The 16,779-nt window shown below is 55.6% G+C and overlaps 3 protein-coding genes across 10 annotated transcripts in view; 2 read left to right on the top strand and 1 right to left on the bottom strand.

The window, feature by feature from the left end:
* Window positions 1-9,544, bottom strand: part of Fzr1 (fizzy and cell division cycle 20 related 1) — a 19,542-nt gene extending 9,998 nt beyond the window's left edge. The window contains exon 1 of one of the 2 annotated variants that reach the window (XM_026784993.1): window positions 9,516-9,544. The gene's annotated coding sequence lies outside the window, so the exon portion shown is untranslated. Of the gene's footprint in view, window positions 1-2,963; window positions 3,182-9,515 lie in introns of those variants that run through there. The other variant, XM_005358985.2, reaches the window with a different exon arrangement.
* Dohh (deoxyhypusine hydroxylase) lies at window positions 9,537-13,024 on the top strand. 7 transcript variants are annotated; one of them, XM_005358983.3, is made up of 5 exons: window positions 9,537-9,603; window positions 10,546-10,838; window positions 11,156-11,232; window positions 11,867-12,107; window positions 12,263-13,024. In XM_005358983.3, exons 2-5 carry the CDS (start codon window positions 10,565-10,567, stop codon window positions 12,577-12,579), a joined length of 909 nt encoding a protein of 302 aa, XP_005359040.1. In that variant the 5' UTR covers window positions 9,537-9,603; window positions 10,546-10,564; the 3' UTR covers window positions 12,580-13,024. The 7 variants fall into 7 exon arrangements, with proteins under 7 accessions (XP_005359040.1, XP_026640798.1, XP_026640797.1 ...); XM_026784997.1 differs by lacking the exon at window positions 9,537-9,603 and adding an exon at window positions 9,612-9,808; XM_026784996.1 differs by lacking the exon at window positions 9,537-9,603 and adding an exon at window positions 9,612-9,813.
* A 1,185-nt stretch (window positions 13,025-14,209) lies between these two features.
* LOC113457507 lies at window positions 14,210-15,267 on the top strand. Its single transcript, XM_026785293.1, has 2 exons — window positions 14,210-14,638; window positions 14,902-15,267. The coding sequence occupies exons 1-2, from the start codon at window positions 14,224-14,226 to the stop codon at window positions 15,102-15,104; spliced, it is 618 nt and encodes a 205-aa protein (XP_026641094.1). The 5' UTR covers window positions 14,210-14,223; the 3' UTR covers window positions 15,105-15,267.
* Window positions 15,268-16,779: the final 1,512 nt, after the last annotated feature.

Genomic DNA, 16,779 nt, shown 5'->3' with positions numbered 1-16,779 from the left:
GTACATACACACAGATACACAGGCACATGAGTACACACACACAGATACACAGACACACGAGTACACACACAGAGACACACAGACACACGAGTACACACACACAGATACAGACACACGAGTACACACAGAGAGACACACAGACACACGAGTACACACACACAGATACACAGACACATGAGTACACACACACAGATACACAGACACATGAGTACACAGAGACACACACATGTAGGCACACATTTGGAGATACAGACACACAAAGACAGACACATGAGTACACACATACACAGAGATGCACACACAGAAAGACAGATACACAGACACATGAAGACATGTGGGGTACAGACACGGCTCACAGCTCTTGGGGGTGGGGCCACCTGCTGCACCTGACAGCCAACAGGACGGAAGCAAGGGCAAGTGCCAAGTAGGAGGCCGAGGCAGGGGAATGCTGTCCTGGGTCTGTGCTGTGGGGAAGGAACCTGCCATAAGGAAGAAGCAGAGGTTCTGGACACCCAGCTGTACATTGTGGCCTCCTGCTGGACATGTGTCCCCAACCTACATCCTCAGGGCCACTGTACACAGATATGCACATGTACACACCAAAAACATGTTTAAATGGGGCTACAGAGATGGCTCAATGGAAAAGACCATATGCAAGGAGTCCAGGTTTAGTTTCCAGCACCCACGTGAGTACCCGTAACTCCAGTACTAGGATATGGCACCCTCTTGGACCCCGAGCACTGCCTGCAGACGGTATGCATATAGACAAACACACACGCACACATACACACGTGCGCGCGCGCACACACAAACTAAACACAGCTTAGGGCTGGAGAGATGGTTAAGAGCACCAGGGTTCAGTTCCCAGCACCCACAAGGTGACTCACAATTGTCTGTAACTCCAGTTCCAGGGGATCTGACACCCTCTTCTGATCTCTGTCAGGTACAAATATACATATACCCAAACATACATACAGGAAAAATATCCATACAGATAAAATCAAAATAAAAACAAAAAAAATCCATACATGCATTTTAAAAAAAAAAAAAGCTGGGGGGGGGGCTGGAGAGATGGCTCAGTGGTTAAGAGCATTGCCTGCTCTTCCAAAGGTTCTGAGTTCTGAGTTCAATTCCCAGCAACCACATGGTGGCTCACAGCCATCTGTAATGAGGTCTGGTGCCCTCTTCTGGCCTGCAGACATACACACAGACAGAATATTGTATACATAATAAATAAATAAACAAAAATTTAAAAAAAAGGCTGGGGCTGTAGGCACTGTGGTCAGGGTGGAGCCTCTGTCTAAAATCTGAGTGAGGGGCTGGGGCGTGGCTGAGGCGAGCTATTGTACAGCATGTGCAAAGGCCCTGGGCCCTCGTCCAGCGCCAGGAAATGAAACACACCAGGACTCCTGCAGTGCACAGCTAGCTCCCGACCCTCTAGGACAAGAAAGCAGAGGGCTAGTATTGGCAAAGAGAATACACCCTTGATACAAGCCACAAGACCAGGATGATCCACAAGACATTGGGCTAAATTCCTCAAGTACCAAGTCCACCCTAAAGACATCCTTAGAGGAACCCCACTAATATTTACAGCACCTGCTGGGTGTGGTGGCGCACACCTTTAATCCTAGCACTCAGGGGACAGAGGCAGACAGATATCTGAGTCTGAGGCCAGCCTGGTCTACAGAGTGAGTTCCAGGACAGCCAGGGCTACACAGAGAAATTCTGTCTCAAGCAACCAACCAACAAACCAAACAAACAAAATATTTCTAACACCTGCCATTCCAGCCCCACGAGAGCTGGAGCCACCAAGCCCCCATCTCTCCAAGCCTGACCTCAGAGCTCAGAGCCAGCTGCGTGGTCTGTCCTGGGTGATTGCTCACTGGGCACCCATGTTCATTCAGACTGCTGGGAGGAGCTGGGACTGGGGTTCAGCAGCCAGGGGAATGAACGGGGTGGGGACCTGCTTCTCACCTGCTCTGGACTAGGGGGTGAATACGGGGAGCATGGAAGGAAAGATTACCTTCTACAGGGACTGGCATCAGGCTTAGACGGGAGACGGGTGGGCAAAGGTGATTTGAGGGGACAGTGGCTTTGATTCAGGGATAGAAGACTGAGGGACACAGGGAGGAGGTTCAGACCTGAGAGGGCGTGTGGTCGGCTTGGGGACACACAGACTGCCTGGCGCTTCGGGTCAAGTCTCCTACTGGGGGACCCCTCACCTGCAGAAGGCTGTACCTGAGATTCCTGGGCTCTGACTGTGGATTTACAAGACTGACTCAGATCTGGAAGTTCAGTTTGGGTGTAGGAAGTGTCTGAGGCAGGGGGATTTGGATTTGGGAGTCAATAGGGTACAGGAGAGTGGTTGTAGCTGTAGAGTTCTGAGTGTGCAGCATGGAGGACAATGCCCTAAATTTGGGGTAATATAGCTCAAAAGGGTAAGAGAGCTGTAGTGGGCAGGGCGAGGTCACCGAGGACAGATGGCTCCGGGATGAAGGCCTTCATCTGGGAGCAGGAAGAGGGTGACCCGGGTTTGCGAGTGCACGGAGGTGGAGGTTGGAGTGACACCGGGACTGACCTAGGGTCTAGAGTAACAACATGTGGAATGCCCTGGATTTGGACAGTGCCGGGCTCAGAGGCGGGCTCTGGGGAAGAAGGGCTATGATGGACAGGGCGAGGTCAAGGCGAGGTCGCTGAGTGCAGGCGACTAGGGGCTGGGGTGACGCAGGGACTGACCTAGGAGCAGGGTGCTTTTGCATTCCGGGGTGCGGGAAAGCAGCACGGGTGGTGCCCTGCATCCGGGGGAGCAGGGCTCGGAGCGGGGCTAGGGATGCAGAGCTCTGACAGACGCGGCGAGCTGGCGGGGTGGAGGCCAGAACCGAAGGTCGCTGCGACGTGGGGGAGCCCCAGAGAAGGAAGGGGTCGGCCTGGGGGGCGGGTCCCCCAGTCACCTGTGTCCTCACCTGCCTCGCTCCCGTCGCCGGCCGGTTCCCGTCGGTTCCCGCCGGTTCCTGCCGGGCCCAGGAACACGCCGCGCCCGCTCGAGGCCCCTCCGCTGCGCCAGGCCCCGCCGCCGCAGCTCACGGGAATCCCCCGGCCTCCGCGGTCGCTAATATGGCGGCACTCAGCGGCAACCCGGCTCCCTCCCTCCGTCTGTCCCGCAGGCCGCGCGCGCGCCCGCGATCGGCCCCGCCGCCGAGCGCATCCCCGCGCCCAGGCCACGCCCCCACACGCAGGCCCACCGGGACACGCCCCCTCTGCCTCCCCTCCCAACGCCACCTGGGCTTTCCCTAGGAGCCACGCCCATAGTCACGCCCATCGCGCATCGCACCCTCCAATCCCCTGCGCCCTCAGCTGAAACCGCGCCCCTTCAAGCATCTAACGCCCCTCCGGGGCCACGCTCCCCGAACCGCCACCACGCTGCGTCTGGAAGCTACGCCCCCTGGGCACGCCCACTCCGTGCCGGGCCTGCGCCCACCGCGTACAACTACGCCTGCGCGCTGCAGCGCGGGGCAGCTCGGGAGTCTGGGACGTCCTTCAGGATTCAAATCAATACAGGAAGCGGGGCGGCACGCGTTGCCCGGGGCAACCGCGGTCGGAAGTGCGGTCCAGGAAGACTGGAGACGGGTGCGGAATGGGGAAAACAACGCGGATGACTCGGCGCTGAGGAAGGCGTAGCTCCTGTTTGAGGAAGAAGTGGGGACGCGTCACCCCGAAACTTTGGTTCCGCGCGCGGATGCTGCTGTGCACGCACTAGGCATTTGTGTATTGTTTTGATCTTTTTAGAGTTTTCACTCTCTGGCCAGGCTGGCCTCAAACTGGAAACAAACTGGAAACTCAGCTTCCGAAGTGCTAGGATTACATGAAAGTGAGAACACCCACCCCGGCCTCTAAAGAATTTTATTATGCGCCTTAAACGAGTACTCCCAGAAGCCATAATGTGACAGCTCGAAACAAAGCTCAATAAGGTCCCGCTTCGCCGGGCGGTGGTGGCGCACGCCTTTAATCCCAGCACTCGGGAGGCAGAGGCAGGTGGATCTCTGTGAGTTCGAGGCCAGCCTGATCTGCAAGAGCTAGTTCCAGGACAGGAACCAAAAAGCTACGGAGAAACCCTGTCTCGAAAAATCAAACAAACAAACAAACAAACAAAAAAGGTCCCGCTTAAAAAAAAAAAACAAAAAAACATAGGGGCCAGCGAGACCAAGACAAACTGCCTGAGTTCAATACCCGGAGCCCACTTGGCGAAGGGAGACCCAACTCCTACAAGTTGTGACTTTCTGACCACACACAAACCTGTGCCTCCCCCTGACTAAGTGACACACACTAAACAAACAGAAGTTTTGAAAAATTTTCTAAAGCCGGGAGTGGTGGCTCACGCCTTTAATCCCAGTGAGTTCGAGACCAGCCTGGTCTACAAGAGCTAGTTCCAGGACAGGCTCCAAAACCACAGAGAAACCCTGTCTCGAAAAACCAAAAAGAAAAAGAAAAATTTTCTAAAGACATATATATATATATATAGCAAAGGATGAGCTGGGGGGCTGAGTTCCGTGGGCAAAGGGGGAAAGGTTTGCGCAAAGGCCTTGGGATGCTCATCACACAGTGCGGTCACGGTTTCAGATTCCGGTGCCTCACCCCTGTTCCAAAACAAGGCAAATCACACTGCAAGGCTTTGGGGAAAGATGGGTCATCCTCCTTGCTGGGCACGTTGTGAAATCTGCAGCCCACATAGGAGAGGGGCTGGCAGCAGAACACCGAACAGCCAAGCCACAGGGCCAGGCCAGCAGAGGCGCAGTCACCCACCCACAGCCTCCTACGGCGGACATGGGTGCCCCCTTTCATTCACAACCTAGTGTCCACTCGCGGAGGGGGGAGCTTCAGGCCCCATTCACGCCGTGGAACACCACATGGCCCTGAAAAACGACAGAACTCTGATAGCTTCTCAGACAGAGGGACACCAAAGGACACTGTGTCCAGCAGCAGGGCCAGACACAAAGGACCACACAATTTGGGCTTCATGACAGGAAATGTCCAGAGTTGGGAAGTGGATTCATGGGTGCCAGGGGCTGGAAGATCAGGTGGGAAGTCAGCAAGTGATGAAGGAGCAAGTAAAGGTGCCCGCTGCCGCACCTGTGATGCTGAGAATGGTCCCCAGATGCGCCTGAAGAAGAGAATGGGCTCCTCATCCGCTGAACCCCACGGGAGGGCACTAACTCACACAGGAGCATTTAGAGATCTCACTTGTCGAATAAATAAAAACCACAACGGAAATACAGCTCGGTGGATGTGTTTGCCAACACGAACGAGGTCCTATGCACAGAACCCACCAAAAAATAAAACGCACGGTGGAGCATGCCTGTCCTCCCGGGGCTGGGGGAGAGGAGGCAGGAGGATCAGGAGTTCAAGGTGAGGGCTGCAAAAAAAGGGGGGGGGGCTCATTGGTTTTAGCGCACTTGGCTACCCCTGCAGAGGACCCGGTTTGCTTCAAACTGCCTGTGATTCCAGTTCTGGAGACCCGACGCCCCCTTCCGGTCTCTGCTGCCATGAGTTGCACATAAACTCATGTGGACACATACATACACACAAAATAAGGAACTCTTTAAAAGAAAATAACAAAACAAAGAAGAAAATCTATACATTTAATTTGGCGGGGGGGTGTTTCTATTCCTTTTTCTTTTTTTCAAGAAAGGGTTTCTTTGTAGCTTTGTAGCCTGTCCTGGAACTCACTCTGTAGACCAGGCTGGCCTCGAGCTCACAGAAATCTGCCTGCCTCTGCCTCCCAAGTACTGGGATTAAAGGCCTGTGACACCACTGTCCAGCATATTTTGGTTTTTCAAGATAGTTGAAAAATATTTTGCAGCACTTGGGAGGCAGAGGCAGGCGGATCTCTGTGAGTTTGAGGCCAGCCTGGTCTACAGAGCTAGTTCCAGGACAGGCTCCAAAGTCACAGAGAAACCCTGTCTCGAAAATCCAAAAAAAAAAGAAAGAAAAAAAGAAAAATATTTTGATGATGTATTGAAGTTTGCTAATCTATACCTTTGTTGTCTTATTTTTTTTTAATATTTTTTATCTTTGTGTGCATTGGTGTTATGCCTGTACATGTGTGTGTATGAAAGTGTTGGATCCTGAAATCACAGACAGTTGCGAGCTTCCACGTGGATGCGGGGACGTGGATGCGGGGAACCAAACCCAGTTTCTCTGGAAGAGCAACCAGTGCTCTTAAACACTGAGCTATCTCTCCAGCCCTAAATTTTATTATTAATATTGTTATTAAATAATTTTTGCTTGTTTGTTTTTCCAGACAGGGTTTCTCTGTGTAGCCCTGGCTGTCTTAGAACTCATTCTGTAGACCAGACTGGCATTGAACTCACAGAGATCTGCCTGCCTCTGCCTCCCAAGTGCTGGGATTAAAGGCATGTGCCACCACCACCCAGATTAAATGATTTATTTTTATTTTATGTGCATTGGTGTTTTGTCTGCATGTGTGTCTGTGTGTGAGTGTCAGATCTAGGAGTTTACAGACAGTTGTGGGTGCTGGGAATTGAACCCCGGGTCCTCTAGAAGAGCAGTCAGTGCTCTTAACCACTGGGTCATTCATTACTCCAGCTCCCTAAATTAAGATTGATTAAATCAGTACGCTGGACCGAGGACCCTATCAGAAAAGCCTGGTCACCGAGTCTGGACAAGACAGAGCCAAATGTGGTAACAGAAGCCAGTACCTTCTAGGGGTGCACAGAAGATGCCACCACACAGTGGCACTCAGAGCACCATATAGGACCTCACTCCGGGCCTGGGCACCCAGAGCCTGGGTGGGAAGACAGGTAACAGTAAATTCACAGCCTCCCTGGGGTTCAGAGGAGCACAGCCCCGTCTCCACCTGGCTCTGTTGTCAAAAAATAAGGTTGAAAAAAATCAAAATTAGGAGGTAATGTGTCTGCCTTGCCAGCATGAGGACAGGAGTTCAAATTAGGAGGTGTGGGAGATATCTCAGTGGTAACGTGTTTGCATGGCCAGCATGAGGACAGGACTTCAGATTCCTGTCAAGGGCCCAGAGATGACTCAGCAGACAAAGGTGCACGGGGAGCCTGATTCTTGGCTCCCACGGTAGAAGAGGCCAGCTCCTCAGGTTGTCCTCTGACCACAGGGTCATCTGTGCTCCACTCATAAATGTAACAAGATAAATAAAACAGTGCCCCCACCAAACCAGACAGTGACAGTGACACAGGCTTCTGATCTCTCAGCCAGGACACTGAGGCAGGAGGATCCAAAAAAAACAAAAAACAAAATTTACTTTTATTTATTTATTTATTTATTTATTTATTTATTTATTTATTTTAATGTTTTGAGACAGGGTTTCTCTTTGCAGCTTTGGTTTGGAACCTATTCTGGCCCTAGCTCTGCAGACCAGGCTGGCCTCAGTCTCAGAGATCTTCCTGCCTCTGCCTCATAAGTGCTGGGGTTAAAGGCTGTGCCACCACCGCCTGGCAAAAACCTACTCTTTATAGAGACAGGAGTGTTGAGGCCACAAGCTAATGGCTGCTAGCTGACCAACAGCTGTGAAGCAGAAAACGCCTCGAGAGGAAGGCAGGCCCGCAGCCACAGGGATGCTGGACTCAGGGTGGAGAAGCTGCAGAAGGGAAGTCATGGCTGCTGGGCGCTGTGCAGCTTTTCTCAGTATCAGTTCCTCCCAGCGCAGCCTGGGCAGCATGCCAAGCAGTGATCGGAGCACCAGCCTCCTTTAGAAGCCATATCTGCTTCCTGCACCCCTGCGCCCGCAGCTTCCCCTCTGCTGTTCTGAGGTCCAGATCACACCTGGCATCACCCCACCCTGTGCCCTGCTGCAGGCCCCCCCCTCCCGCTCAGCCCAGCCCTTCCAGAAGCTTCATGTAAACATGAGTTGAGCTGTGCCCGGTGGAGAACATCATCATCGGCAGCCATGTTTGTTGTTTATATTTCCCTGTGCATGTGAAACCTAAGGCGTGGTCCTCAATTGCTCTCTGTCGTGTTTGAATGCAGGGTCTCTCACTCAGCCTGGGGCTCACCCGTTAGACCAGGCTGGCCCTTCTCCTGCCTCTGTCTCTACACACACCATGTCACTCTGGGAGCCAACTTTGATGTTCAGTGGTCCCAGTGCTCAGCAGGCCAAACCCAAGCTGAGAGCAAAGGCTGGTCTAAAAACATAGTCTTGAGAGGAAATTAAATCACATGGTGCAGCTGGACTGAGCCAGGAGTGCAGCTCACTGTCCTGCCTTCCCGCAGAGGACTGACAGATGACTCAGTATCTCAGTGGAAGAGTGGTGGTGGCTTTCACTTATTTTCTATTTTGTTTTGTTTATTTTTCCTTTGTTTTGAGACAGGATTTCTCTGTGTAGCTCTGGCTGTCCTGGAACTCACCCTGTAGACCAGGCTGACCTCGAACTCACAGAGATCCCCCTGCCTCTGCCTCCTGAGTGCTGGAATCAAAAGCATGCACCACCATTGTCTGGCTATGAAATGTTTTGAAATGATTCATTTCTCAGTACAGTGTTCATTTTACTTTAACTTTTTTTGGCACGTCCATAAATATACATTGTGTATCTTCATCATATGTACTCACACTTCCGTTTTCCATATTTATTTAGTATATCATACAAGCCCATATATTAACGGCCTAGCTGAGGGCATTTTGATCAATATATAGTGTATTTTAATCTTGCTTGCCTTCACTTTACTCTTATTTTTAAAACGTCATTATCATAGATTAAATTTACATAACTATGTAATAATGAACTTCTTTATGGCATCTTCACGCACATATGATGTATCTTTTAAAAAATTTTATTTTATATGCACTGGTGTGAGGGTGTCAGATCCCCTGGAACTAGAGTTATAGACAGTTGTGATCCACTGTGTGGTGTTGGGAATGGAACCTCCGTCCTCTGAAAGAGCAGCCAGTCTCTAACTGCTGAGACATCACTCCAGCCCTGTATTTAAATTTCTAAATATTGCAGGGTGGTGGTGGCGGCAGCACTCGGGAGGCAGAGGCATGTGGATCTCTGTGAGTCTGCGGCCAACCTGGTCTACAAGAGCTAGTTCCAGGACAGGCTCCAAAACCACAGAGAAACCCTGTCTCACAAAACAAAACAAAACAAAATTTCTAAACATCGATTTCATGCACATGTCACATGACGAGGCGCATAGTCTAGCCTGTGGCCCCCAAGATCGAACTCTCGTCGTCGGATTTGGCTGCAAGCGCCCTCACCAGCTGAATGCTAACCCCTCTTTCGTCCACCTTTTCTTAAGGCCCCAGACCACTGGCCACGCCCCCGGCGGTAGAGCCCCGCCCCGAAGCCTCGCGCATGCTCCGTCGGTATTGGTCGCCGTTGCTCTTTGAGAACAAACCATTTTGATTTCTCTAGGAGTCGGAGGAAGACCGGAAGTCACTCCTCCGGCTCTGAGCACTGGTTTCGCCCGGCCTGGTCACGTGGTCGCCGAGATGGCTGCGCCTAGGCTACGCTGCGCTCTCCGCGGCTACTGACCAGCACTCCCCTTGTCCGTCACTGCGATCTGCGTCGACGCGTCCTGCGTGTGCGGAGTCAGCGTTGAGTCCCCGTGGCCGAGAGCACGGTGAGGGGCGCCGGAAGTGCCTCCGGGGGACACTTCGCCGCCCGACACGGGGCCTCCCGTAACCCAGGGTGGCCTCCCCGCCGCGGCAGCCCGGCTGTCCTGGGTGCCGGGGTGTGAGCAGCGGCTTCGTGCCGCCGGGCCCGTGCAGCTCCCGTTTTTGGAAGCAGGATCTGGGACCGGCCATCCTCCTGCTTCAGCGTCTCCAGTGAGGTGCTGGGCGTCCCTGCTGGGCAGCCATGTCTCCCTCATTAAACCCGTGGGCAGCTGGATGACATCAGAGCCCAGGAGGGCCTTCCAGCTGGGCACAGCTTGTCAGTCCTGTTTGGGACGCGTCCACCAGGGTCTTTGCAGAGCGCCCTTCTCATAGCTGTAGATGTCTGCTTCCGGGTTAATTCACCCATGTTTAGAGAGTGTCTGTGAGCCGGGGGTGTGGTTCTGCGCCTGTCAGGCCGCGCAGGGGGCGCGGAGGGGAGGAGTGAAGTGTGAAATGTATCGCACGGGCTTCGGCGACTGTGGAGGATTCTAAAGTGAAGTCGTGGGAGGATCAGCCAGGCAGCCGTGAGATCCAGTTTCCCGATCTGCCATCCAAGCTGTCCTGAAGGGGGTCTGTTTTCAGTTCGGGGTTTGAGTCCCTGGAGATGGGGGTCACTGGAGGTCATCCTCCAGGACCAGGTCCCCGGGGCCTGGCTTCCATCCGTTCCTCCTCCTGTGGGCATCGTGTGGAGCCTGTGACATGGGAGAAGCCGTGCGAGCCAGCGGGCTTCTGCGTGAGGCCACCTCCTGTGACGGAAATGGCCGAACAGCGCCAGGACTCTTATTTTCTTCCTTGGGAAGTGGTAGACATGGAGGTTTGGGGGAGATCCCCGGCCTCAGCATCCCCGGGACTGGGTCTGCAGGTGTGCACCTCAGCACGGGCTTCACCCGCTCCCTTTTCTGTGACAGGTTGCCGGAGGCCGTCGCCATGGTGACGGAGCAGGAGGTGGAGGCGATAGGGAAGACCCTGGTGGACCCCAAGGAGCCTCTGCAGGCCCGTTTCCGGGCCCTGTTCACGCTGCGGGGGCTCGGGGGCCCGCACGCTATCGCCTGGATCAGCCGGGCCTTCGAGGACAGCTCTGCCCTGCTGAAGCACGAGCTGGCCTACTGCCTGGGCCAGATGCAGGACTCGCGCGCCATCCCAGTGCTGGTGGACGTGCTGCGCGACAGGAGCCAGGAGCCCATGGTGCGACACGAGGCGGGTGAGTGAGTGAGGGCGAGACCCCGTGGCATGCCTTAGCAGGAAGGGTTGCAGTGAGGACTCCAGGGTGATGAGGGCTACACTGGACTGTGAGCAGAAGGGTGGAGGCCCCCGTTCCTGGCCTCGGGATCTTGGCACACTCCGTCCCCTTGGTCCAAGGCTTGTGTAGCTCCTAGTCCAATGACTACTGGTGGGGTGGGGCTGCTGTAGCTGCAGCGGGCCAACCTCTGGGGTAAGAATTCTGATTGGCCGGCTGGGAAGCTGATGTGCAGCCTCTGGACACCATGGAAACCCTGTATGACTGACTTGTCTCCTTAGGGGAAGCTCTGGGGGCAATCGGTAACCCGGAAGTTCTAGACCTCCTCAAGCAGTATTCTACGGACCCAGTGGTTGAGGTGAGGATATTGGTCCCTGCCTGTGAGGCCAGCTGTGGAGTCCATGCCTGGTTGCCAGGGCAACCTCCTGGGAAAGGATGCTGTAGAGATGGGGCCAGGGTCTGCCCTAAGCCCTCCCACAGCTCTGGGTTCCCAGCCTTGAGAATTTGACTTCTGCTCATCCTCCCTTTACCCACGAATCAGCTTTCTACGCTGGATCCCCACTCTGTATGTTGCTGTCGTGGAGCCCACGCTGTGTGTCCTTTTGTGTCTGTGCCCCTGGCCACCATGACCTGAAGGTGGCTCTATGCAGTGTTTATGCCAGAGCCTCCCTCGTGTTCACGGCTGAGCCGTACTGCAGCGTGCGAGGGCTGCGCTGTGTGGCACAGTCTACCCATCGCTCCTGTGGCGCCGGGCTCGCTTCTGCTTTCTGGCCTTGTTCTTCCTTGTGGGCTTCCGTGCATGAGCCTGTCCCCCGCCTTCTGCCTGCGAGGTCCAGCTATAGGGCCTCTGCACACAGCTTGGGCCTGCTTGGCCCCCTTGGTCTGTCCAGCCTGAAGCCATTTGCCTGGTGTGAGTCTCGGAGAGGGGAATGTGCCAGTCAGGCCCCGTGCACTCAGCCTTGGGACCCACACCACCTCTGCCACCCTCACAGGTGGCTGAGACGTGCCAGCTGGCTGTCGGGCGTTTGGAGTGGTTGCAGCAGCACCCTGGGGAGGCCGGGAGTGCAGGACCCTATCTCTCCGTGGACCCGGCACCCCCTGCAGCCGAGCAGGATGTGGGACGGCTGCGGGAGGCCCTGCTGGACGAGGCGCTGCCACTCTTTGAGCGGTACCGCGCCATGTTTGCCCTGCGCAACGTGGGTGGCAAGGAGGCGGCTTTGGCCCTGGCTGAAGGTGAGGCTGGACCTGGTAACGATGCAGCCCTGGCGGGGGCCTGGGAAAATGCCTGATCACTTGCCCTGGGTGGTCCTGACCATTTGGTCATGCAGGCACCCCGCCCTGGCACCCCAGGCAGCTGTTCTGACCCGTTTTCCTGCGCTCATATGCAGGTCTGCGCTGCGGCAGCGCTCTCTTCCGCCATGAGGTGGGCTACGTGCTGGGCCAGCTGCAGCACGAGGCGGCCGTGGGCGAGCTGGCGGCCACCCTGGCACGGACCAACGAGAGCGCCATGGTGCGACACGAATGCGCAGAGGCCCTGGGTGCCATCGCCAGGCCCGCCTGCCTGGCCGCACTGCGGGAGCACATCACCGACGCCGAGCGTGTGGTGCGGGAAAGCTGCGAGGTAGCGCTGGACATGTACGAGCACGAGTGCGGCCTGGACTTCCAGTATGCAAACGGGCTGGAGCGCCTGCGGCCGCCGCTCTAACCTGGCAGCACCCGGCACCGCCTAGGACTACCCAGGACTCTGCCGTGTGATATCCCGCAGTGGGCAGGGTTCTGCGGGCCGTGCCCTGTGTGTGGGACTCTTCCAGCAGCGCCCACTATCCAGACTTGGGGGCCAGTCAGCTGTACCGCCTTGATTCCCATCCTCCACAGCTGCCTCTCTGGATGCTGGTGCACAGTGCTTCCTCCTGGAGCTGTCTGGCTATAATTTTATTCCCTCCAGACGGGCGCACTGCAGTGTGGGAGCTTCCGGATACCAGGGAATGGTCAGGTTTGAGATACCGGGGAAGGTTGTGGGGTCTCAGGTCGGTGAATACTTACGACTTCGTGGGGTTAGGGGCAGTGCATGGGTGCCTCATGTCTGGGCCATCAGGGGGCACAAGCCGACTCCAGGACGATGCACAATAAAATAAGTTATTTTTGACAAATGGTGGCTCCTGGTGCTGGGAGAGCGACATGGCCTTGTTTGTATGTGACTTTTGGAGACAGAGGTACAGCTAAGAGCCTGTGCTGTGGGTTCCCATCCTGGCCCCACAATTCCGTGTTCCCTGGGGTACCCCCTCTCCGTGTCACCCGGCAGGCTTGCCTTGCTCCAGTGACCACCACAGTGACTCCAGGCCAGATGACCCCTCCCCTCCCCTGCCTTGGATCCCCTTCCCCAGGAAGAGGGCGTGGCCAGGGTCCAAGGGAGACTGAGGCTGTGCCACTTCAGGACAGATGTGTGGGTCAGCGATGACGCTGGTGACGCCTGGCACTCCGGCGGTGCTCGGTCACACTTCCGCCTCAGCAGTGTGGTCCTCGATTGTGGACCTGGGCTAGCCCTCGTCCTGTGTGTGTTCTTTAGACATGGTGGCTCTGCAAGAGCGGCTGGTGCTGCAACCGCTGAGCCCTGCCCACTCTGCGGGTTCTTTTCCCATCTGCATCCTGTGTGGTCCAGAGTGGCCCCTATTCTCCCTGCTTCCACCAGTGTTGTGATGGCCGCCATACACTATCGTGTGCAACTTTTTTTTTGAGTCGGAGTGCAATGAGGCAATGAGCTGGAATTCATGGCAATCCTCCTCCTGCCTCAGTCTCCTGGATGCCAGGATCACAGATGGTGGCCCTGACTCCGGTCCTCACATCACAGAGGCTGCCAGCTAGTTCTCCACCTCATTGGTCACTCAGCCTGGACTCCTCAAGCCTCCATCTATCCTGCCCACGGGCGGCCTCCTGGAGACCAAGTCTACAAGATGTCCCTCCTCCTGGGGGCACCATCCTCACATGGCCCCTCTTCACTCCGCACACCCCTGGCTGCGCTCCTCACAGGTCCCTCTCCTCCAGTCTTCCGCTGGGGGTGGAGAGGCATGAAGCTCATCTACACACCACAAAACCCAGCGTCTTGTGTCCCTCACAGCCAGTTTCTGGGATTTTATGGGATGACTCACCCCTTGAAGCCGGAGGGTGACACATGGGTAAAATGAACCCCTCCTCCCAGGGAAATGCCTGTTACCAGAGCCTGGGACAGCCACAGCGAGTGCAGCGACTCTTCAGAACTCGGATCTGAACCCGGGTCTCTCTTGTCACTTGCTGACCCCCTAGGCTCCCATCCTACATCTGTCCTCCCCACCGTAGCCACCAGAGGGCGCGCATGAGTGCACTGCCCGCTGCCACCCAGGGTCCCCGGGAGACCCTGTCCCTCTGCCCCACGGCTGCCCCGGGCTTTTGCACTGTCCTCGCGTGGGCGGATCGGCGTCACAGCCATGACAGCCATCGAGGGAGGGGACCCACAGATATAGCAGCCGTCCTAATCCTTGCAGCTCATCCCCTAATCGCCTGCGTCGGGCTCCGGTGGAGGGTGTCGCCAGCCATGGAGGGGTCGGCGAGCGAGGCACGGGCCTGGAGCCCGGCCCCGGCCATGTACGAGGAGTACCGGCCGCCTCCGCTGGACGCCATCCGCCTGCCTCGCTACGCCCTGTACCTGCTGATGGCCGCCGTCCTGGTGGTGGCCGTGGCCTACGCCATCGTGGGCCACCTCATCAAAGACCTCGCTCATGACTTGGCGGGTGAGCCAGGCTACCCTCCGCGAATCCAGCCTGGGCGGGTTGCAGATGGCGTGGGAACGAGGCCCGGTGTGGGTCGGCCGGGGTGGGAGGGGGCGGGGTCAAGCCAGGGAGGGGGCAGGACCGGGCCAGAAAGGGGCGGGGCCACGGGAGGAGCGAAGCTGGGTCTAGGGTGGGCCCGGGTGGGCGGCACTGGGCCGGGGGGCGGGGCCGTCCCGGGAGGGTGGGCGGGACAAGCCACGCCCTCGCTGGTCTCTTCACTGCAGACTGGGCCTTTGGCCCTAAGCCAGACCAGGAGGAAGGCCCACGGGAGCTCCGGGCGAGCTTGGCCGCGGAAGACCTGGAAGAGCTGGACCTTCAGCTGGCCCTGACCTGGCGCGGGGAGGAGGACCCTACCCGGGCTCCTCGCCGCCCCTCCATCGCTTTCCGGGACCCGCCCGTGCAAACTGACTTTTGGAGGCTGGACTGACCTGGAGGGACACCACCTGCGAGGCTGGCCGCCCTGGCCGTTCTTAGGCTCCCTGAGCCCCCACCACCTCAGCTGGGCCACCTGTGTCTGTTGTATGACACAGGCTGGCCTGAAGCTCAGAATCCCCCTGCCTCAGCTTGAGTGCTGGGATTATAGACACAAACCCCACCTTATTAAGACTTTGAGATAGGGTTTCAGTAGATCAAGCTAACCTTGAACTTGATATATAGCAGAGGATGACCTTGAACTCGTGGTCTTCCCGAGGGGGGAGTTAGATGACAGGTCACCACTCCTGGTTTCTGTGCTCCTGGGAATGGAGCCCAGGGCTTCTTCATACAGGCTGGGTCAGCCCCATGCCCTGATAGTTTTAAATTGTTATGAATAATTCTGGCATAGACTCCTTCTGCATCAGCAGTGTCTGCTAAGAGGAGAAAGTGAGGCTGAATTTGGATACAAAGTAAAAGTGTGGCAAAGGCTGGAGAGATGGCTCAGAGGGTAAGAGCACTGGCTTTTCTCCCAGAGGTCCTGAGTTCAATTCCCAGTAACCACATCATGGCTCACAGCCATCTGTATTGAGATCCAGCACCCTCTTCTGGCCCACAGGCATACATGCAGGCAGAACAGTGTATACATAATAAGTAAAATCTTTTTTGTTTGTATCAAAAACAAACAAACAGAGTTTCTTTTTATGTAGTCCTGGCTGTCCTGGAACTCACTCTGTAGACCAGGTTGGACTTGAACTCACAGAGATCCGCCTCTGCCTCCCATGTTGGGACTAAGGGCATGTGCCACCACTGACTGTTGATAAATAAATCTTTTTAAAAAAAAAAAAGAAAGAAAGAAAGAAAAGTGTGTCCAAGGGCTGGAGAGATGGCTCAGTGGTTAAGAGCACTGGCTGCTCTTCCAGAGGTCCTGAGTTCAATTCCCAGCAACCATCTGTAATGAGATCTGGTGCCCTCTTCTGGTCTGAAGGCAGAACACTGTATACATAATAAATAAATCTTTAAAAATAAAAGTGTGTCCCACTCTGCAGCGCCACCTCCCTCTCTCGGTCCAGTCCCAGACACTCCCATGTCACCCTCCGGCACAGACAGGAAACTGAGGCAGGTTACTGAGAACTGTCCGGGCTGATGTCTCAGGAAGCTCGCCACACAGCACAGAGGAGTTCAGCGTTAGTGGCTTGTCATCCTTAGCACTCAGGAGGACAATGGGGGAGGATGGCAAGTTCTAGGCCAGCCTGGCCTTTGGAGCAAAAGGAGGCATATTCACCTCACCTGCCAGGCCTGCCGGTCTGGGCTCCTCATGGTCTGGACTGGGCCCTCTTAGCACCTGCCGGGCATACAGGAGGCGTTAGGACCTGGATGGGTGAAGCAGGTCTTTTCTGGCTGTGCCCAGTATTTATCTGAACAATCCTTGATTCTGTCTGTCACTGGGTATACAGAAGGCGCTTTTAAATGCTCTCACAACAGTTTTAAATCTTTTGGTTTAGAAGTTTTCTAAAAAATGTTTCGGGGGCTGGAGAGATGGCTCAGTGGTTAAGAGCATTGCCTGCTCTTCCAAAGGTCCTGAGTTCAATTCCCGGCAACCACATGGTGGCTTACAACCATCTGGAATGAGGTCTGGTGCCCTCTTCTGGCCTGCAGACATACACACAGACAGAATATTGTATACATAA

This window comes from Microtus ochrogaster, linkage group LG1 (assembly GCF_000317375.1).
Source record: "Microtus ochrogaster isolate Prairie Vole_2 linkage group LG1, MicOch1.0, whole genome shotgun sequence".
Lineage (NCBI taxonomy): Eukaryota > Metazoa > Chordata > Mammalia > Rodentia > Cricetidae > Microtus > Microtus ochrogaster.
This window is presented reverse-complemented; position numbering and strand designations above follow the sequence as displayed.

Bases quoted from the DNA above. Each gene is read 5' to 3' on its own strand.
- Dohh (XM_026784994.1), top strand. From the start codon at position 10,337: ATGGGAGAAGCCGTGCGAGCCAGCGGGCTTCTGCGTGAGGCCACCTCC. The intron at 10,839-11,155 runs GTGAGTGAGTGA...TTGTCTCCTTAG, and splicing joins CATGGTGCGACACGAGGCGG to GGGAAGCTCTGGGGGCAATC. The intron at 11,233-11,866 runs GTGAGGATATTG...CCACCCTCACAG, and splicing joins CTACGGACCCAGTGGTTGAG to GTGGCTGAGACGTGCCAGCT.
- LOC113457507 (XM_026785293.1), top strand. From the start codon at position 14,224: ATGAGTGCACTGCCCGCTGCCACCCAGGGTCCCCGGGAGACCCTGTCC. The intron at 14,639-14,901 runs GTGAGCCAGGCT...TCTTCACTGCAG, and splicing joins CCTCGCTCATGACTTGGCGG to ACTGGGCCTTTGGCCCTAAG.